Raw genomic sequence first — 22,004 nt, 5'->3', positions numbered from 1 at the left:
CTTCTTGTGCAAGACTTATTTGCTCAGGTCTAGGGATGGGAAGAAATTATATATGTTACTGAGGGAGGGGAGGATCAGGTGTGAGGGTGGGGGGTCGTTGAGGAAGGAAGGAAGGAAGGACAACCGACAGTCTGATCCTCATTCTTGGACAAAGAGAGAAGACGAGGAGGGGAAAGGTGGAGGAGATGAAACACTGAGGGAAGGAGGGAGGGAGTGTCAAAAGGGGGAGGAACCTAGAGGAGGAGGGAGGAGCCCTCGGTCCTCTGCATCTGTCCTGGTGTCTTGCAGCTCCACTTGGGCTGAGGGAGGAAAATCTCACCTAGGATTTACTGTTGGGACCTTTAGCCTTCTGGACCCTTCTTCCTTTGTGGATTCAATTTACTGGAATATTCATTGGAAGATACTGGAGCTGCTGCCTGCCCGACGCCTTCCTGCTGAACAGGAGATTTCCAAGTGTGGTATGAGGATAAATAACTTTATTTGTTGGGCTTTTTTTATGTGTAGCTGTAGTGTGTCTTCACTGTCATGTCCTTGTAGAGTCCAGCTTCCTTTCAAAATGTTTCCTTTACAGGACTATTTGTTTTTGGACTCAAACAAAGATCTACATTTAATGTATTGTATCAAAGCAGTTAGGGAAGCATTCACATTATTAAGGACTTTTGAGATGAAGTTTCGAGATTGCAGTTGAACATGCTTTACGTTATCCGGGCCCTGAATCGACAAATACATTTCTCTCTTTTTTTGTGTCCCTCATATTCACTCTTTTGGCTTACGTCTACTTTTTGACTTTGTGCATTGGCATCAGTGTGCAAGGCCTGAGGCTAATCTAAGTATATCTTCTCAGGGATTAAATAGCTTCCTAATGAGCTTTCACTAATGTCCTAGCTTTCCTTAAAGGAGAGAAGTCACTGCAGGTTCTCAGCACAATGTCAAGAAGGCTACAGCATTGTGACTGATTGGTATATTTATAGATTTACATAAACATATGCGAAAGTGTGTTGAAGCACTGCATGACTTTTTAAATTAGTGGAGGTGGATACCCACTAAGCAACATTTAAATTTATCCAAGCCTTTTGAAAATATGCAACAAGAACTTTAAGCCAGACAATGAAATCTGTTTGGATTATAACCAACAAAAGAATCTAAAGCTCATGTGAACTTTTTAGGAAGGTCTTGTTTAGCATGGACACTTCAACAACGTTAATTGTTTTACTTAAAAAACATTTCATTCAATTATGTGACAAAGCAAACCAACAAGGCGACAAAGTTGCCCAGAGTTTTCCTTTTAGAGGTCTTTAAGTAATTGTCAGAGTGATTCAGAAAGCAGGAGACAAAATCCCTTTTCTCAAATAATGTACATTATTTTAGTCAGCTTGGGGGCGCTGGTGGCCTAGCGCTTAATAAGTGCACTCCATGAACAGAGGCCTAAGTCTTTGAGAGCATGCCGCTCCTGTGGTCCCCCCCCCCCCCCCCCCCCCATGTTGTTCCTTGCTTTCTCTTCCCAGTTTTTGACTCTATCCACTGTCCTATCTCTAAAATACAGGCCCCAAAATTAGTCTATTTCCTTTCACATGCATGGGAATAGAAAGCAGTAGAAGATGGGATTCCATGAGTTATGTCAACATTTATGTGTACCTCTCTACTGTACTCTTCTTAAAGGCCTCTAAAGTGGAAAGAGTAAGAGCAGCTTTATCCACATGTAAGTCCCTGACTTTTAAACTTGTATTTCTTTGTCTTCTGTGTCTTGCAGAGTGTAATATGAGGAAGCCTTTGAATGGGCTGGATCCTGGAATCAGACTGGGGGGCTTCCATTGTGTTTAGATCGGGGAGCAGCATGCAAACTAATCGGTGAACCGACGTGGCCTGTCAAATCGCGGCCCTTGCAGCCAACAGAACCACCAGCCCAGCTTTTTTTGGGGGGGGATTCATCCACTCTGCCTAAAAAAAAACCTGCGCCAAACACCATGGATTTCATGCTACCCATAAGAAGTCGAGGCACGATGGCTCCCTCCAGCTCCGAACCTCTTCTGGGCTGTCAAAGCAGATGCACCAGACAACACTACGCAAGCGTTAAAAGAAAGCTGCGGCCTGGACGGATTCTGGGCTTCGTCCTCAGCTTGGCGGTGGTCTGCACAGTCTGCTCATGGAGTGCCTTGTCGCTGGTCACAACGATGGCCAAGGAGCTGGAATCGGCTGATGAGGGCTCAGCAGAGGCAGCGGTGCCCCAAAGAACACTTCTTCAGCACAACAACATTTCAGTTGCAACAGGAGGCATACCAATAGCTATGAAGTCATCCGACGTAGAGCTGAATCATGGGGACTACCCGACGGACTTATTCTCTGTTGAGCAGAGACGCCAGGGCTATGTGGTGTTTCATATGTTTGGCATGTTGTACATGTTCATAGCCTTAGCCATTGTTTGTGATGAGTTCTTTGTTCCTGCGCTCACAGTCATCACAGAGAAGCTGGAGATCTCTGATGATGTAGCAGGAGCCACCTTCATGGCAGCAGGTGGCTCCGCCCCAGAGCTCTTCACCTCTGTCATAGGGGTCTTTGTCTCCCACAGTAACGTAGGTATTGGTACCATTGTGGGCTCTGCCGTCTTCAACATCTTGTTTGTGATTGGGATGTGCGCCGTGTTCTCCAAAGAGGTGCTGAACCTCACCTGGTGGCCTCTGTTCAGAGACGTCTCCTTCTATATCATTGGCTTGCTTATGCTCATCTATTTCTTTCTGGATAATGAAATCTCATTGGGAGAAAGTATTAGCCTGCTGATGTGCTACACCTGCTATGTGACATTCATGAAGTTCAATTCTAAAGTAGAACTTGTCATCAAGAGGTTGCTGGGAAGCAACCAGGTGGACGAGCTGGAAACCGCACCAAGGGTGAGCTTGATTCTGTCCATCCCACACATGTTTACATCCATGCATCAGTCCTACAGTCCATCCATTTGTTTGTCCACCAACCATCCATATATATGTCTGTTAATCCACCAATCTACCAATCCATCCATCTATTCATCCAATGGGTTATCCATTCATCTTTTCACCCACATATCTGCCCATCAGGCCAACCCCCAATCTGTTGCCCATTAACCCACCCTTCCATCCATCAATGCACCAATTTGTTTATCAATCGGTCGTCCAATAGTCCATCTAACCATCCATTATTTTAGCGTTGCCTTTTCCTTCTCGTTTGAGTCCCACCTTACTCTCGCCACTTCCTGACCTTTATCTGGAGCCATCAGATGATCCTTAACATTCACTCATCCCAATATATACCCAGATGTTCTCATTCACTTACTGATCCCAGTGATCCATCGTAACCTTCTAATTCCCCTGGTGATTCTGTAGCTCGCAAAACACCAGGAAAATTAGATGAAAACCTCCAATCAAACAACACAAGATGTGACCATTATCTTATTTTTGACATGCATTTCTGATGTTGATGGAAACTCTTTTTGCCAGTGTGTCTTTGCTGAAATCTGGATAGCTGCGGCCCATGAGAATGTCATGGAGCCTGACCCTGACAGCAGTACCGCCCCTGTTCTTTGGGCAGTAAACAGTGTTATAAAAGAGGCACAAAGGGTGTTAAAACAGAGTGCTGAACACACAGAGCTCTGTCAGGTAGCCAAACCCTGCTGAATTCTCATCTGGAAGGATATAAAGATTTGTCTTAATTTGCCACCTGTGTAGCTTGGACGGTGCCAGACTCAGAGCCAGGCCGCGGCCCTCTTGGTGCTGACTAAGTCTATAGGGGCCTTCCTTTGTCTTCTGTCCTTACTGTTAATAACCAAGTCTCGACCCGGATCTGGCAAGGCTCAGATACAAGAAGCAATTCCCAGTTTTCAAACATTGGAACTGCTACTTAGTCAGGTCAGAACAGGAATCATAAAAATGCTAAATACTCAAAAATAACTTTCTTTTTTGATCAAATGAAAGGAGTCTGATATCACACTGATAGTGTAACTAATACTTAACATGTAAATCCTGAGTTCTGTAGAAAGTTGTAAGTCTTGGAGTGTCCTTTCCCAGAGATTAAACCAAAACTGTAAGCAGAAGAAACAGCTAAATGTGTCTAAAAGGTCTTCATAGCACCTCCTTAACCTCATTGTTAGCGCCCCTCGTCTTCAACCTGACATTGGAGCAAAGTTGCCTCTTGACTCTTTAGGAGGGTTGTAGCTCTGAGTGTTGTTTGTCCTTTTACTTCAGCTGGTTGCTGGTTATACATTCCAATCTGAAGTTCAGAGATCTCGTTATTCTCCAATCAAAATGAAAAGAAAACACCAGTTAGAAAGTGTTCGCTGTTCTGAGAATTGGTAATACTCAAGCACGGTTTAAGAGCCATGCCTTTGTTTCTCTGAAAGGCCTTTTCATAGTTGGATTAAGAAGACGTAAACCTGATGGCGACAGACTTTCAATACCAGTCGATTCACAATCACAGAACCAATGTCTCTCTTCTTGACATTGGAGGAAAGATGATTGGCAAGTGTGATCTCAAGATTGGCTTGGCGAGCTCCTTGTTCTGCTCTTGCTGTGTTTAAAAATAGCAAACATGCAAAACGATGGCATGTAGAGAGGGGACGTAATGAAACACCAAACACAAACATTGTCACAAACACACAAAGAAGGTTTTTTTTATTTTTATTTTTTTACAAATTTGTCCCTCTGTCTTCTTTATGTTCTGTCTGTGTGTGCAGTTGGAGTCAGATCTGTTGCTCTCTGATGTTGTAATCACATACGGCTCTCAGGTGACAAAATACTAAAACTACTGTAGGCTGATCTTAGAGCAGCTTGCCCGTAGCCTAGAGTGACATCACCCATCACCAGGTCTTCAGGGGCGTATACAGTGCTTTTTTTTAGAAACACATACATATACGTATTTAATGCCATAACGTGTGCTTGAGATGTTTACAGAACAGACAACTGTTGTGATGATTGTGACTCAGGCCAGTGGATGTTCTCATGTTTTAGGTAACAGATGAGCTCATTATCACCGGCCTTAAATATGGTCGCATCTGCTTTTAAGCTCCACCCCCTTTAAGGCTTAGGTCATTCTCAAAAATGACCTATGGAAAAAAATATATATGTGTTTAGAAGAATAGAAATCTATCTTGTCTTTGTGCTCTTGCTCTTCTCCTTTCTTTCCAAATTATGTATTCTTAATAGTGACTTTGTTCTTTTGTCATAACAATAACAATTGAAATTTTCCATCCCAGACGCCAACCACATTACCGTAAATGTGAAGAAAAGCCAATCATGTATCTGCTTGTGTCTTCTTATTCTAAAGCTGTGAACATGTACAGCATATCTGGCCGCTGAACCCTTTCAGGGGTTGTTGCAGAAGCTCTATTGACATACATGCCCTTCTGGGAATCAGCTATATATCAGGCTTCCTCATCTCAACCCAGGAGCAGCTTTCCAAGTGCTTTCTATCGTCCAGCACTTGATGTCCAACTGCCTTGTCCTCATGTGTCGGTAGCTGCCAAATAATCCCTCGGGTTAATGCCCTCCAATCCCATTAGAGCCGCTAATAATAGTCAGATGCTCCCTGGGGGAGCAGGAATCAGCAGATCACCGAGAAAAAAAAGACTGAATGCTCCGTCGTCTGGCTGCCGTCCTGCTCATGACGTGCCGTGGCTTTTGATTTGTGCATTGTTGGGGATGTTTTGGGATGTTTGCACAGTGCATCCAGTGCATTAAGCATTTATGTTATAAGAGAGAGAAGATCTGTTGGTTTGCTTGCTGATGGCACTAAAGACGACAATCCTCTCTGATCCCCTTATCAACTGCTTACCTGCAGTGACGACAGTAAACACACAGCCAAGCACACTGTCACCCAGCCTCCGCAGGGCTCTTACAAAACGTCTCAATTCTCCTCTCAGTCATTCATATAAAAAACCTGGATCCCCACCCAGCAGTTTCATGCATCTGCAATGTCATGAGTTATTTAATTAACAACATTCAGCTAGCGGAGGAGGATTTAGTGCAGATAAATGTTGCTCATATGACGTCTTATAATTATAAAATGATTATTAATGATGGTGACCTTGTTCATTAAATCAGACGGTAGATATTTCTGCTCTGGGGTCAGCACAAGGCTTATATTGAAGACCTTACAGTCAAAGGTTCTTTCTTCTTATTCAAGTCAGTGTGATCATGATCAGATCAAGTGCTGCCGCTGCTTTTCTACAGGAACAACATAACTATCTGTTGAGCCTTTGAAGGATCATGCTTAGCGTTATGAGCAGTTTTTAAAGACGCATGAGTAAAGACGGCTGCCGCTCGCAAGACTGAGGAGCGAGACGGGGAAATGTTGGACATCATGGTGACCTGTGAAGGTTGCTGCGGGACTTCACACGCAGGCTCGAAAATTACCAGTCTAAAAGTGGTGATCTCTGCTGATTAATCCTGGCTAAGTCGCACAGCTCGGAGAGTCAGGTGGACACTGCAGAGGGAGGCGCACACACACACACACATACACACACACACACACACACACACAGTAAAGGTGGTGTCATTGTGCCTTAGGGTTGATAATTGTTGGGATGAAGGGAAAGTTTGGTGTAAATTCGGGACTTTAGGATTTGGGAGTTTCTTGGTGTCTTGATCTCAAACTGGGATGAGAGACCACTGAACTGGAAGTGATGAAATACCAGCGAAGCCTCCTTTAAAAATGTCACCAGTCTGCTCAAAATAAGCAATATGCTTCTTGAATCCACTAATTTCCCCCAAATTGTGTGTGGAAGGAATTTCTCTGGAAATCCAAAGTTCAATAAGACTATTTTTAATAGTTTAGAAGTTTGAAAAAATCGAGTTCTGATTATTTATTTGATATTTAATGTCATTAAATGTGACGTCAGAGAGGATATGACTGTGGCAGAACGAGCAGTAAAGGCGATATAAATCCTTTGACTCCTTTCAGGTTTTAAAAGTGTTACTACATTTAGTTATGACCCACCATCATTAAGGATGGACTTCATGAAATGCTGTTTTTTAAAGGTAAATGTCAGGTTTGGTTTTGAGTTCTCTGAGTGTCGCAGCAGTGACAGGTTAGTTAAAGAGCAGTGTTGGTTAATTTCCCTTCAGTTGGAGGATGTATTAGACAATGACCTGTGTTACTGTATAAATGACTGAAGTGGCTGGAGGTGATTGTTCCAGCGGGCTGATTTGTGCTGATTGGTGAGAGGATGCAGCTCCGACGGAGGACTGACAGAACCTCACACGTGCAGCAGAGCGGAGATGAGGGCTGAGGGAAATAAGGGCAAAGATTAGTAGTGTTTCGTCGTTAGGTGTGTTGATGTCAAGCGACCACGAACATGTTACGAAACATAAATCAAGCTGAGCAGCACGCTGTGGGGGGGAAAAAAAACAGGCTCAGGTTTTCAGGGTGCAAAACGAAAAACACTTGTTGAGCTTTTGTAAACAGTCTGAAGTGATGGAGGTCAAAGATGAGTCTCAGAGGTCGTGATGTGTATAAACTTTGACCAAAGCATCAAAACTTTATTTTTAACATGCAGGCTCCGGTCTTAGCAGCTCCTACAGCAGGTTGAATGAGTCTTCAGTGTGGCCATGTGAGCACTAACCAACATGAACTAATGCCAAGCTGGCCTCTGCTTTTCAAAGCCATGCTGCTCAGCCATCACATGGAGGCTACAGTTCACACAGGTGACCCCTCTCTGTCATCATTCAAAACGTCTACAGTCAATATCATTTCTGTTCGATAGAAAATAACAAGGTTTAAGTAAACAGCTTTGAATGCCACAATCCCCGAGGAAATAAATCATCTTTGTTTTGTGTGTAAACGTATTTTAACTGAATATTTGTTAATGACATTTATTACCATCTCGATAAGTAGCCCAACTATTCAATGGAAACGCAAGCCGAACGTCAACATAAGCAAAAACAAAAAACCTATCTTTAGTGGTGCTGTAGCCGCCATAACAGCAGCAACAGGTGTCTTGTCAGATGCATGCTAAAGGGATTATCTTCTCAAACTCTGTGGCCTCCATCATGAAAACGTGTCAACAACAAAACCCTCCACCCCTCTGCTTTGTGCTGATGATCATCTCTCCGTCTCTGAGGGAAAATTAAGTAAATATTGTTTAACTTCCTCTCTTTGCTGATGATCTGACACGTTAAATAGCATGTATACTATAGTCTTAAAAAGGTTCTTTATCCATCATTAATGCTGTATTGATATCAACAGATTAGACATAAAAAAGTAGCCCGTTTCCTCAAGGTGTAGGTTGTTAATAAAGACAAATCAAATTACACATTTACAGCAGTAACTGTCGTAAAGCGGGTCCACTGGTTTTAATCTGCATCATGGTGATGGATGACGGGTGATTCTGGAGTGAAAGACGAGTGGTACATGGCGCTGGCCCCCTGGTGGCGGGCCATCAGTGACGGCATGTGATGCTGAATTTATGGTGATATGTCCGTAATGCAAGTGCACAAGTCGCCGTGAAGCTGGCATGCCACAAATGATACCAATATGTCAGTGCTCCCAGTATGTCGCATGTCACTTTTCAATCTCGCCAACACTCCCAGAACTACTTCCTGTTATCAGAAGCATCATAAGCCAGGTCTTACTCTGCTTTCACTTACTCCTTGGATGCTCCAAAGCCCCAATTTTGGGATTTTGTTTTCTGATTTTGGTGTTCAAAAGTTTGTTAAATCAAGAAAGATTAAAATTAAAAGAACAATATAATATTTTACTGTTCAGAAGTAAAGTAGGTGACTCTAAGATGGCAGCAAGTAACTTCTGGTCTTCCAGGTATTAGCCACACTCGAGTTAGTTACATGGAATGAACAATCCAACGCCTGGCCTCCACATCGTCAATAAAGTCCCGAGCATGGAAACCTCTTCAGGTATATAGTCTATAGCGGTGGTTCTCAGGACCCTAAAACCAACTCCTTCATGAAAAATCACAACCCCAATTTTGGATTTTCTTTCAACCAATCAGATTGATTAAGTGAGTAGTTGTGCAGTTTGGACCTCAGGCGGTAAAAAACATGAGACAGAACAAATGAACCAAAGAATAAAAGTGAGTCATAGACTTTTTGACACACATTCGCAACCCACCAGAAAACCGCTCCAAATCCCACTTTTGGGTCCCGACCCACCAGTTGAAACCTAGTTAATCACAGTCAGGCATTACACTTTTTTAAATCAAGATTAACCTCATGGTATTTTGTCCCTTCAGGCTCACCGTAGATAGTCATCCTCAGTGTCTCCCTGTAGTCTCAGTGATGTAAAAGAAGGACACTGCTGCATCTTTGAATGTCTCATTTCACTTTAACAAACTCTCAGACATCTCAGCTGAGTAATATCCACCTTATGAAATCACACATTGACCTTATGACATCACACATTGACCTTATGACATCACACATTGACCTTTGTTACAGTTCCTTTGAGCTGTTTGACCTCAGTTTGGGACCCCTATCCACTTCCTGTCTCTGTGCTGAACTTCATGTCCTGACCATAGGTCCTGACCTTCCATCTACAGGAAGGGCCTGACTTTAGTTCAAAATAATTTAAAATGTGATAAATTTTGATTAACTTGTGAAATGTGGTGGTTATTTTAATCGTTTGACAGCCCTAATTATAATTGTTGCATCACTCGTTAGATTTGTCAACTGATCCTACTTTAATATGTTTTATTTCTTAAAAATCAAATCCTGTGAAGATGTTAGGTGACAAAATAGTCAGTATCAGATGAAGAAGTTATTTCTGTTTGTTCCTGTTTTTATACAGTTTTCATGTAGCAAACTTTAATCTGGTTGGTGTCACATTAACATTTTAAAAAGCCTCCTTGCTTCAGTCGTTGTCTTTATTATGTGAATTTCACTCCGAGCAGGACGTCATAGCGTTGCCACTCTCAGCCTGATTTACCCCACTTCTACTGTCTGTCTGACAAATCTACTCAACTTAAAGTTTCGATATCTACATCTTAATTCAACAAATATTCCCAGTACCGCCTTCCCAGACCAAACCTCCCCCTTCTCTGTATCTACACAAAGCATCACCACACTCTCTACCTGTCCCACACACCGGGCGCCGTGTGTGTGTATGTGTGTTTATGTGGTGACACTGCTGTGCTGTATATGTCCTCTGAGGAAATGGCTGGGTTGTAGTCATATGTCTATGTGAGTGTGTGTAGGATCTTAGACTCCATCTTGTAAAAAAAGACCAAAGAACAAGCTTTAGAAGAGGACTCAGAAATGAGGAAGTGAAGTCACACATACACACAGCAAAGGGAAGCTGTGTGTGTGGGCTTCTGGGTTTTTGACGAGGGTGCAGGCCTAATGTGTTAGATTGCATATAGTGCATGTGTTTGTGTTACTATCTCCACACTACATAAATATATGTGTGTGTATATAAGAGAACAAATACAGTAAATATGTAACATGTTTGCTTTTTCTGTGTTTTTACATAAAGGTAACCGCTCCTGATGACGAGAACAAGCTGACGGTGAGTTTGTCTTTATAGATATCTTTAGTAGGAAAATGTTTATGAAACAAAGATAAATACATAAAGCCGTTTTCAAACAAATTATCTTAAAGGGGCAATATGTAACTCTGACACCTAGTGTTTAAAATGGGTACTGCAGTCCAGATTCTAAACATTTTAGAGAGCTGTCTCCCCCGCCCCCTCCTCTCCAGAGTCGATGCTCACGCAGGTTGCCATGTGGTGGACACTGAAGCTTCAGTGTTTAGCCAGCTCTGCATCGGTCTGTAAACCTTTCTGCGTTCTAACCTCTCTCCATTTTTCAAAAGCATCTCCAATATTGATCCTAGTTTGAACACGTTTCTGCTCGTGGAGCTTATTAGAAACATGCAGAGGCTTTTTAGGTCGGGTACAATCACTTTTATCTGAACCGGTTCTCTCTTCTCTTGTTGTCAGAGAAGCCAGCACTTCAACATAGCATGTTTCCTTAATGTCTGATCATATAGTAAGGTCACTTTATAATTTCACTCACTACACATCTTACTGATTGCTCCCTTAAACACAGGCTGAACTTGATGCTGTGCTCACACTTGGTTAATACTTTTTAACTTCTTTGTATGGAACAATCGGGTTCAGTACTGGTCATGTTATAAGAGCATTACATGACATTAAAACTTCACACACTTGTTCCTATGAGTCAGTTTGAAGCTGACTAAAAACCACTCTGCTTTGCGTGTAACTGATTTTAATTACGTTGTCGTCACTCTTTCTATTTATTCTGTTTTGTGCACATCTAGTCTTTGTTGTTGTACTCTTGATGAGGCCATGTCCTCAGTGATGTTCGGGATTTAAATAAGTTCAATGAATGAATATTCTACATTCATCAGAGAGCTATAAGCTGCAGGAGTGACATGACCTCGATGCCGTTGACTTTGATTGGTGTTCATCAGGATGGTTTCCTCTCACTTTTTTTTGAGCGCATAAAAATGACAAATGAATCATGCAATGGTGACTTAGTGGCTAGTTTGTGCGCCCCATATACGAAGGGTATAGTCCTTCAATTGGGTGTTCTGTGGCTTTTCATTCCCTCTCTCTCACTCTCCCTGATTTCCAACCCTATCCACTGTCCTGTCTCTCTAATAAAGGCACAAAAAAGCCTTAGAATATATCTTAAAAGTCAAATATTCTCCTCCTCCTCAAGCAGTTTAAGTCTCAGAGCTCCTCAAAACATGTGTGTGAAGTTTCTTGTTCTAAATCCACTCTGATCCTGTATTTGATCATGCCTATAAACCCCTCTATTTCAGCCCTGCTCAGAACAGGCTGTTTCTGTGTCTGTACCTTTAAATATGTAAATGAGCTGTGTTTGACCACTCCCCCTCTCTAGAAGGGCTTGGGTGTCTCAGTCTTTCTCGCTCCATGTCTTATTGTTTACGGTGAGAAGGCAGACTCAGAGGGCAGAACAAACACCTAGCTGTGGGAGAATCACCCTCCTGAGAGAGGGGTTACTGCCCTTTGTGATGTCATGAAGGGAAAATCTCCAAACGGCCTGTTTGAGCAAACATTTTCTGAAAAGTAGAGCAGGCTTTAAGATGGAGAGGATGGACTTTTCTCATCATTGGGGGTTTGTAGACAGACTAAAGACACATATTAGAGTTAGAGAAACATGGTGAAGTGGATTTTGCAGAATATGTGACCTTTAAAGAATGACTGTAAATGTTGAGTAGAAAGTCTTCATATAGATTTTGTTGTAACTGTCTGTGTTCATGTAGGCCAAACCCAGGTTGCAGAGGGAAGGCAGCTGTGCCTCTCTTCACAACACACTGATGAGAAACAGTATCTTCCAGCTCATGATCCACACCCTCGACCCTCTCAGTGATGAAGGTAAGGGTAAGACAAAAATCAATCATATCTCAATCATCCTTTTTCAATGTATGGAAGCCCTTTTCTGCAAACACGGGACGGATTCAAACATTCACATACCGGCTTTGGACCAAAATATTGAGATATTTTGGTCATTCTTGGGAGTCTTTCTTCCTCACATTGGCTAAAAGAAGGCTTCAATACAAGTACAACATCCTTTTCTTCAACCGAAGTTGTCCCCCCTGCAAGTAGTCATCGTCTTTCCATTTTTTTAGGACGTTTCAAAGAGAAGGCTTCTATCCTTCACAAAATGGCCAAGCAGAAGTGTAAAGATGAGGCAGCCAATGCCAACGGCGTAGGTGAGTAACGAGGACGAGTTCAAACTATGGGAGTTCATTTGTCCTGCTCAAAATTAAACTCATGAATCAAGTGACAAATGAATCAAGAATGACTCAAACAACTCCTAAAAATACTTTTCACAAAATGCACTCCTGAAGATGCATGGAAGCTCTCAGGACAAGCTGCTCCCTAAAATCTGACTTGCCTCTGGACAGAAGGGTCTCAGGCACAGTGACAAGAGAGCAATCCTCTTAAAAAGTTCTTCGTTCAGACGACAACATCATGATAATAACCGCCGTGCACCAGTCTGAAAACATTGTAGTACACATGTTTGTCACCTGTGACCCATTTCCTGGCCCTTCTGTTTTCAGGCGCCCAAAACGCCAAAGTGGTGTAAACAAACAGCCAAAATGCAACAACAGGTTGCCATTTTTAGATAAAATCGTTGCGGTGTAAAAAAAAAGGCCTCAGGAGTCTGGATGTGCTGCAGAAATGGTGGACAAAGCAACACAGCTGATGCTATAATTACAGTTTTGGGTCAACATATTCACAGTATAAACGAGTGGATGGTGAAAGACAGAAAAGAGCATGAAGCAGCTTCATCATGTGCGAGACGACCGCGCTGGTCACATGATTTAAAGTCGTAGTGAATTAGAATATGACCTGCTGTACAGCTCACCCTGACTTCACGCGGAGGTTTCAGGAAGATTCTGGCAGGAGAAAAACTCAAGTCAGGCTTAATAAGTCAGTTGTTTTATGTCACACATGCAGCTCACCCTGAAAAATTTGGGGAATTTTCAGTAGTTTTGTGTTTAGTTGTGAAAACACCAAAGAAGTGATCAGAAATCTGTTGAGATCAAAACGACTTTATGAGCCTCAGGAAGTCATACAGCAATGTGTGACGCGTCTTTAAACCTGACAAGAAGCTTTCAAAATTGAGAGACTGGTGCCTCAGATGTAAATGTGATTCTTAGTTTCAAGAATACGTCCTTCATTTGTCATTTGATTCCTCAGCCGACTGACTGATTTGTCAGCTCCTCTGTAATTTGATCATTTCATCATGAGAGGGCACAGACGCACTTCCGTATGATTCTCTGTTACTCCTGTCCGGATGGATAAATAACAAAGATATTTTTGTTTCTCAACATAGGAGCCCCCTCGCAGATACAACCTCCAAGAAAAGCAAATTGTACTAAGTTTCAGCCTTCTCATAATGCCATTAGATCATCACGTTTCATTTCAAATTCATACACTGCTTGACAACGAAGCACTTTGACCTTCATTTAACCTCTCTCTCTCTCTTTCTTTTCTCTTCCTTCCTGTAGCCGTTAAGAACATCCAAAACAGCTCCAACGTCGCCGTGGAAGTCACACCGCCCATGAACGGTGTCGTGGGAGGAGAAGCGGTATGGTCTCTTTGTGCTTTTTTTTGTTGTTTGATTGGTGCGAGTGGGTGTGTGTGTGTGTGGTTAATCTAAAATGACTCCTCTTCAGGGCGGCGAGGAAGAGGAGGACGAGGACCAGCCTCTGAGCTTGGCCTGGCCCGACACCTGCAGGAAACGAATCACCTACCTCATCATCCTGCCCATCGTCTTCCCTCTGTGGCTCTCGCTCCCTGACGTCAGGAGAGAGGTGACGACACACACACAGACACACACACACACACACACACACACACACACACACACACACACACACACACACACACACAGAGTCAGGTATGTGTACATATAAAAATTAATTTCCTGGGGGGCGTTCTTTGGTGCAAAAACGATCAACATAAAAGTAAACAATGATGAAGAGAGTGTGCTACGAGTGAGGGACTCTAATAGAATAGAATAGAATAGAATAGAATAGAACAGAATAGAATAGAATTGAATAGAACAGAATTGAATAGAACAGAACAGAACAGAATAGAATAGAATAGAATAGAACAGAATAGAATAGAATAGAACAGAACAGAATAGAATAGAATAGAATAGAATAGAATAGATGTTTATTGCCTCGTGCACAGTAACAGAACAGTACGGGTGCATTGGAGTTAAGAGTGCATTGGTCCTAGAGTCAGGTCTTATCTCGGTCTCGGGTATATCTTGTCCTAGAGTAAACAAAACATACCTGAGACCAGAGTGCTCCGAGACAAGACCAGACCAAGATATTTAGCTAGACCTAGACCATAAATATCACTGAATAATCATCTTGTGTGCAGGGGTCATAAAAATCAAACTACAAATGAACTGAAGTTATTAGTTCTTTTAAAAAGAGGTGTTTTGCTTCTAATCTCAGTAATGACGAGGAAAAACAGCTGATCAGTGGTGGTCTTGACCGGTCTTGATATAAAATCCGGAGTCCCCACAGTCTGAGGCCCGAGACAAGACCGAGTAAAAATCCTTTAGATTGCTTTAGATAGAAGATGAGAGCGAGACCTTCAGAAAGTGTTCTGGAGACCAAGACCGATTTTGAATACTACAACACTACATGGAACATTTTCACATCTAATTTTGCCTTTTTTGTGGTCATTGCATAGTCATATTGTTATTTACTGTGAGGTGGTCAACTGTCCATCACTCAGGTGAGGTGGGGGGTATGGTGTTTTCTTCAAAAAAGAAATGTAGATCAGAATTAGTGAATCTTTTTCAGGGCAGGTTAAGTCTGTAGTTGAGTTTGGTCTTCACTTTCAGATGTTGACTTTTTGTTTCTTTTGTATTTTCAGACCTCAGCGAAGTTCTTCCCCATCACTTTCCTCGGCGCCATTTCTTGGATCGCTTTCTTTTCCTACCTGATGGTGTGGTGGGCTCACCAGGTACAAACACACACAAACAAACACAAACTCACACACACATGCCAGCTTTCTCTAAACTCTCTTCTATTCTGAGGACTTTCTTATGAGAGTGCAGCAGTCAGGGTGTTGAATGTGTGACCACGGCAGCTAATCCCGGCTAATCTGCCCTGATCCACCGCCAGATCAACCTGTACAGTAAAGCTCTATTTTAGCAGTGGGAATAAAGCATGAGGTCATGTGTGCAAGGTCGTGAGGGAGGGGCGGGGCAGCGGCTTTTTTAAGGTCCCCATGGGTGCCGATCGCGGGGTCGTGGGAAGCTGGAGCCGAGCTGTCATTGGGCAAGAGGCGGGGTTACACCCTAGACACAGCGCTGACATATAGAGACAGACAACCAGCTTCACTACGGGCAATTCAGAGTCAGCAGTTAACCTAACGAGCATGTCTTTGGACTGTGGGATGAAACCAGAGTACCTGGAGAGAACCCACACATGCACAGGGGAGAACATGCAAAGAGGCTCCTGTCAGACGATGGAATTGAACCAGGAACCTCCTCGCTGCTAACCACTGCACCACCGTGCAGCCTAAGATATTCATGTACAGGAAAAAAATCAGCAAAGAGTTAAGAGGCACTGCTTTGAAATGTTGCACCATGCAGCAGAGCCTTAAAAGAAGGCTCTGCTGCTTGTTTTGTGCTCTTCAAATTTTCAGGCTTATCCCATTCTTTCAGTACATTTACACATACAAGGAATTTGACTTGGTGCATTGGTGCTAAACAATTAACAGGGAAATAACGCAGAACTAGCAACAACTTAAATAATACAATATAAGAAGCTATTACAATGTATAAAATATAATTAAAAAATGTAAAATATAAAAATAAAAAACACAAAATGTACAAAAGGTGCAATATAGGAGCTGTGCAGTGGACTGTGAGGAAAAACTCTTAGTGTATTTAACTACTCACAGAGTGCATGTAAGGAAGATACATTTTTAAGTCCAGTCTCATCCAACATCTGCACTTTGTTCCTATTTACTTCCAGTTTAAATATTCAGTGTGTAAAGCGATGTCTGCAAAAGGTTATGAAGCTCAAAAATATTTTTTAACCTCCGAGAATGATCAGAGCGATGGGAGAACAGCTGCAACATTAAGCACCTTTCTTCCTCCTTCCAGGTGGGAGAAACCTTCTGGATCACAGAGGAGATCATGGGTCTGACCATACTAGCAGCTGGTACCTCCATCCCTGACCTGATCACCAGTGTGATCGTGGCTCGAAAAGGCCTCGGTGACATGGCCGTGTCCAGTTCGGTGGGCTCCAACATCTTTGACATCACCGTGGGGTGAGTCCAGCACGCACCAAAAGAAAACGCACAGTGTTTTTTTTTATTTGTGAATGTGAACGTTTCAAATGTTTATATCTCTGACAATGAAGCTCAGAGATAACCTGACCCCCTCATCTCCCCACAGTCTGCCATTCCCCTGGCTCGTCTACAACATCCTCAACGACTTCAAGCCTGTACAGGTGAGCAGCAACGGCCTGTTCTGCGCCATCGTCCTCCTCTTCCTCATGCTCCTCTTCGTCATCTTGTCCATCGCCGCGTGCAAGTGGAGGATGAGCAAGTTCCTGGGCTTACTCATGTTCCTGCTCTACATCGTTTTCCTTGTCGTCAGCGTCATGCTGGAGGATAAAATCATCGTCTGCCCCGTCAGCGTCTGAGAGCCGGCGCTGCTTTTTTGATTTCAAGGAAAAGCAGAAAAAAAAATCATGGTGCTCACGTGCACCATGATTTACTGTAGGAGAGGAAAAACATGCTCGCATGGACACAAACTGTCTCTCACATGTCTCACATACATACAAAGTAGAAGCACACACACATGCACCCGCACACTCAGGATCAAGTAAAGGATGAAAGAATCGCACACACACACACACACACACACACACACAGACACACACACGTAGACACATACACACACACACACACACACGTAGACACATACACACACACACACACACGTTTTGGACAGAGGCACTGACTTAAATCATTGCTGCAAATTCAGACCAGCGAATCACAGCCGTGCAGCACTGGCTCTCGAGCCTGTTTGTCACTAACGGACTTCATGCCACCCCACCGGACGGACTCCTCTGTCTTTGCACCTCGGGACGACATTCAGCAGACACTATCGATTGAAAGCTGCTGCGAGCAACTGAAGGAAAGGTCGTTTAAAATGGCACCGGGGGTAAAAAAAAAAAATGTATCTGAAAAGCACCAGAGATTGTTGTTTTTTTTCAGTCAAGGGCTGTGCGGCAGTATTAGATGTACCTCCTCATGCAGGTGCATACGTTGAACATGGGTGTCAAAGAGACTTTATTTTTTTTGTGTTTTAAGAGCGATCCTGTATTTCATGGGAACAAAAGAGAAAGGGCAACACATGAGTGAAATAGCTGTTTATAAAACCCTTTAGATTTGAACCGTGTTCATCCCACCGCCTGTCTCTGGCTTTGCATCATAACGAGGAATAACCTCCATGACTAGACTCTACATTTGGATACAGAACCTGACTATTCATCTGTCCAGTGAATATTGTCCACCCGTTTTGCTGCAGGCTTTGGTTTTATGCAGGGAAAATAAACCAATAAAACTAAAATAGACCAAACACAGCCGTTACTCTAATCCTGGAACACTGCATTTAGATGCAGCTGACCGTCCGGTCTATGATGTCGTCTGTCAAATCCAACTCATAACTCGCCTCCCGAAGTTGCAAGTCAGACTGTTAGCAATGACTTAAACACAGCAAAGGAGGTCTCGTCTAGATGTCCTTTATCGACCCCGCTTGGTATATTTAAAGCCCCGGAAAAGTTGCCCGTCGCTCGCAGAAGCTGTAAACTGACGGGTTGATCCAGTGAGAAGAACCTCAGAGATTCAAAATACATGTTTGCTTTATATCTAATTCACAAGTTTCTGCTATAGAATACACATGCTGAATAGTTACGGTAGGTAGCACAGAGGTACAGTGGGCCAAAAATGAATTGGCAAAGCTGTTGTCATGCTCAGTGCTTGTTCTTATGATCCTAATCCAAGCCTGTGAGCATGACTCCTCCAGATGCGTTCGCCTTTAAATGCACCACTCTGAGAGCGATTACTTCGTTATCCCGACTAAAACTAGGCGATTTTTTGGCCCTTTGAGACGTGAGTCAGTGTCGCACAGAGACGTGGTCTTCATTGTGTTTGAATTGTGGTGTTTTTTCCTAATTTACAAAAAAAAAAAAAGGAGTGCTCAATATCAGGAAGTTAAAATTGCTTTCTTCTGTCATGTGTTGATGTTAAAAAAAAAACCCACACCATCTACTGTATGAACATGCACAGGGCTCAGACTACAAGAGTCTTTGATCCCCTGCTCCTGACATCCGGAGCAGAAACCAGGTCTGGGACTTCTGATGATGTGAGAGCCCACACGCTCCTCTCAGCCATCCTGATCGTTGAGGAAAACGATCAGATTTGATCATTTTTTATCTACTGAGGGCCCGATCACTCAGAGACGCGTCACTAGAAAAGCGTCGCCAGTAAACACATCGTTTTCCTCTGGTCCTCTGGTGCTTTCTTTCTCTGCTGCTAGCGGTGTCACTTTTGGTCAAAGTAGCCAATCAAACCAAGATGGATGCTTTATTCATCAACTCCTCATCTAGGAGCAAAGCAAAGACAAGAGCTTTATGTTAAATTTTTCCCCACTTATTTTATTTGGTGGCTCGTATGCTCATGCATCCCGCTCCAAAGGCACTCAGGCGTTTTTTGGAGTGGCTGAGCCAAAGGGCGACACGTGATCGGGCAATAAGGTTGTCAGAATGTTCTAAAATGTTGCAATCTCTTTTAGTTTAATAATACATCACATTTAAAAGTAGCGTGGCTTCGTGGTAACAATATAATTTGATTTTTCTTCAGTTCTGGTATCGTGACAGCCCTGATATCCTCTCCAGTTGTGGCTGAAGAATAGACGACCTGTATCCCTGTTTGATTTGAAATCTTGCTGCAGTATTTCTACAGCGGGTTGCTGCACCTCATCAGTCTCTGCTTTGTTTACATCTGCGTCTCCATCAGATCAGACGTGATGCTCTTCTCATGATCCGCTGTGGTGCAGGGTTTCCGGTTATTTAGCGTGCATGTTTGAGACATCGGTTAAAGCTTCTTCTATTTGCATTTGGTGGACACATTTCAGATTTAGCACCTCCTGTAGTCTGCGCCAGCCTGAAGGGTCGAATCTTAAATTAGCCCGTACCTTTTATTTTCATACTAAAGGAACATTTGCAGAGAAAGCTTATATACTGAAGTGGTCACAGAAAGATTACAGAGACAACAAAGAAGCCTGTTTCTATACCATTATTGCATTTTCACTTTGATTTTGCGAAGATATCGTTTTGATTTAATTTTAAGGTGCTTTCTTTTCTTTCCTTTCTTTCTGTGAGTAAAGTCAAACCGTACTTAAAGTAAGGCAGAAGGAAACTTATGAATAGACGTGAGGCAGATGTTGTGGTGACTCATTTAGGGCCTCTCTTTGTTCAACCAGCTCAGCTCGAAGTTGTCCACCTGGTCTCCATCAGATCAACTGCCCAATGCAAGCTGATGTGCATGTAGCTACAGCGCATGTCACACATAAATGTTCAACACTTTGAGGACAATCTCCCCCACTTTATTTATTTATTTTTTTTACCTCACTTTGTGTTTCTTTCTGTTTCTATTGTTAAAGTAATACTTGTGACCACCCCAAAAATGCACTAATGCAAACAGGTTTAAAGGAAGAATGTGCAACTTTTTAATCTAGTAGATGTCGCCCTTGAGCACCAGCATGAAACCAAAACAAACTGCTGTTTGGCCACACCTCCTCCATACTGAAGCCTCCGCCCTCCTCCAGCGACACACCTCCAACCCCCCTCCACTCGAGTTCACACAAAGGAGTTTAGCGCAAATTGTCCTTTGCTCGAGCTGCAATCACCTGTGTCCTGCGTTGTTGTGTTAGCGTGCTAATGTTAGCACTCTTTAGTTAGCTCGTAGCTTCACATTTCATAAATTAACACAGAATGATCGTGATCTAAAAACTCTTACTAACATCCAAATAATCAGTGAGTATATTTTCTTCTTCTCTCTAGTCCTTGACTAAAACAACTTTTATACACAAGGGGAGGAGCCGGCCGTCCCGTCCATGTAAACACGGCTCTGACAACAACACAGCCAGCTTCTCACTCATTGTAGACAGTCATGACTCAGAGACACATTTACACAGGATACACTGGATTTATGATTTATTTATGTGTAACATGTCGCACATTCTGCCTTTAAAAATGTTTATACCGAGCATCCGTTAATTTGATTTAACTTTGTTTTCCTGTGATATCGAGTACATTTTGGTGAATTTTCTCGACTGATTGTTGTTGTTGCCTCGGGGTTACGACACATTGGTAACTGATTCATTTTATCCGATCTCAAGTGAGTGAACTAGTTAGCACGGAAAGCAAGCATCACTATCTGGAGAAAATGAGATAAATGAGTTGAGATGACGAGAAAACAAACGGAAATGTTTTCATTCTCACATGAAAACAGTAAAATAAAATATATGGGGCTTCACAGTAACACTCATTCTCACTCCGGTACAAATTAAAATGTGTGTTTCTTTTTATTTCCTTTCTTTTTGGAATGAATGGATCAGATTTTCCTGTTCAGATTCTCGTGAAAATATTAGATCAAAGCCCATCAAAGGGTTCAAAATCATATTTTTGTGTGTGTCACTACAGCATCGTAACCCAAACCGCTTTTTAAAAACCTTCTCATGAGTTCTAACATTTTTGTCTAAAATGTGGTCGACCCAAACTGTTCCCCATGTTGCGATGTTAAAGAAACAATGTGTTTTATTGTGCGTTTTTGTGTAAAAAGATTTGTAAGCTGTATATAAACTCCTGTATGTATTCATAGTCGACACTTAGAGTACAAGCCACAACATTTCTCCTAATGTCAGACTCCAGGTGTAGCCTGTTGATGCTGTGTCATTTCTAAATCTGTCTCTCTGTCATGGATCCTGTGAGTGTGAGGGATGTGTGCATGAGTGAGTGCATTTATAGATCCATTTATAAAAATCCATCCTCGACCCGTTTGAATACCACGACAGATGGTCCAATGCTTTTTGTATTTCCCTTGTATGTTATGCAAGTATGGAATCATATTCATGTGCTACTTGAATCGTGTATTATACTGTAAAAAAAACATATATCATTACACTGTATAAATGGTTATATGATCAAATAATAAAAAATGGAAATTTTCACTGTTGGTTTTTTTGAGTTACCCGACGCACCCAACAGACTGATCAGAGATGCACATCACCGTACACACTCAGCCCTACCTTATTGTTAAGACCACACCTACTGGAGATTCTAGACTCCATTAGGACCCGAGGCAAAAATTCAATAGGGACACCTCAAACCAGCGTTCAACACCATCATGTCTGTTGGGCCACAGGTTTGACTTTAAAGTTTGTCACTCCCTCAGGGAACCTTCTACTGGTCCGGGGCCCCGAGCGGTTG

General features: G+C 42.6%; 1 protein-coding gene across 6 annotated transcripts; it reads left to right on the top strand.

Annotated features, from left to right (window-relative positions):
* The first annotated feature begins 200 nt into the window (after positions 1–200).
* Positions 201–21,737, top strand: slc24a2 (solute carrier family 24 member 2). Of its 6 annotated transcripts, none has more exons than XM_065954322.1 (12): positions 201–458; positions 1,751–2,885; positions 4,700–4,750; positions 10,447–10,479; positions 12,225–12,342; positions 12,591–12,674; positions 13,805–13,843; positions 13,980–14,059; positions 14,148–14,285; positions 15,367–15,456; positions 16,607–16,773; positions 16,901–21,737. In XM_065954322.1, exons 2-12 carry the CDS (start codon positions 1,965–1,967, stop codon positions 17,148–17,150), a joined length of 1,971 nt encoding a protein of 656 aa, XP_065810394.1. In that variant the 5' UTR covers positions 201–458; positions 1,751–1,964; the 3' UTR covers positions 17,151–21,737. The 6 variants fall into 6 exon arrangements, with proteins under 6 accessions (XP_065810394.1, XP_065810409.1, XP_065810405.1 ...); XM_065954327.1 differs by having other exon boundaries at positions 202–458; positions 12,225–12,336; XM_065954329.1 differs by lacking the exon at positions 4,700–4,750 and having other exon boundaries at positions 203–458.
* Positions 21,738–22,004: the final 267 nt, after the last annotated feature.

This window comes from Labrus bergylta, chromosome 1 (genome assembly GCF_963930695.1).
Source record: "Labrus bergylta chromosome 1, fLabBer1.1, whole genome shotgun sequence".
In the NCBI taxonomy this organism is placed as follows: Eukaryota; Metazoa; Chordata; class Actinopteri; order Labriformes; family Labridae; genus Labrus; species Labrus bergylta.
The sequence above is the reverse complement of the archived record's forward strand: the minus strand, read 5'-3'. Positions and strand labels throughout refer to the sequence as shown.

What these genes read in the sequence shown, in the direction of transcription:
- slc24a2 (XM_065954322.1), top strand. Translation starts at nt 1,965, where the DNA reads ATGGATTTCATGCTACCCATAAGAAGTCGAGGCACGATGGCTCCCTCC. An exon ending in ACCTCCAAGAAAAGCAAATT is followed by an intron (nt 13,844 to 13,979) that starts GTACTAAGTTTC and finishes TCCTTCCTGTAG; the next exon opens with CCGTTAAGAACATCCAAAAC. An exon ending in GTGTCGTGGGAGGAGAAGCG is followed by an intron (nt 14,060 to 14,147) that starts GTATGGTCTCTT and finishes ACTCCTCTTCAG; the next exon opens with GGCGGCGAGGAAGAGGAGGA.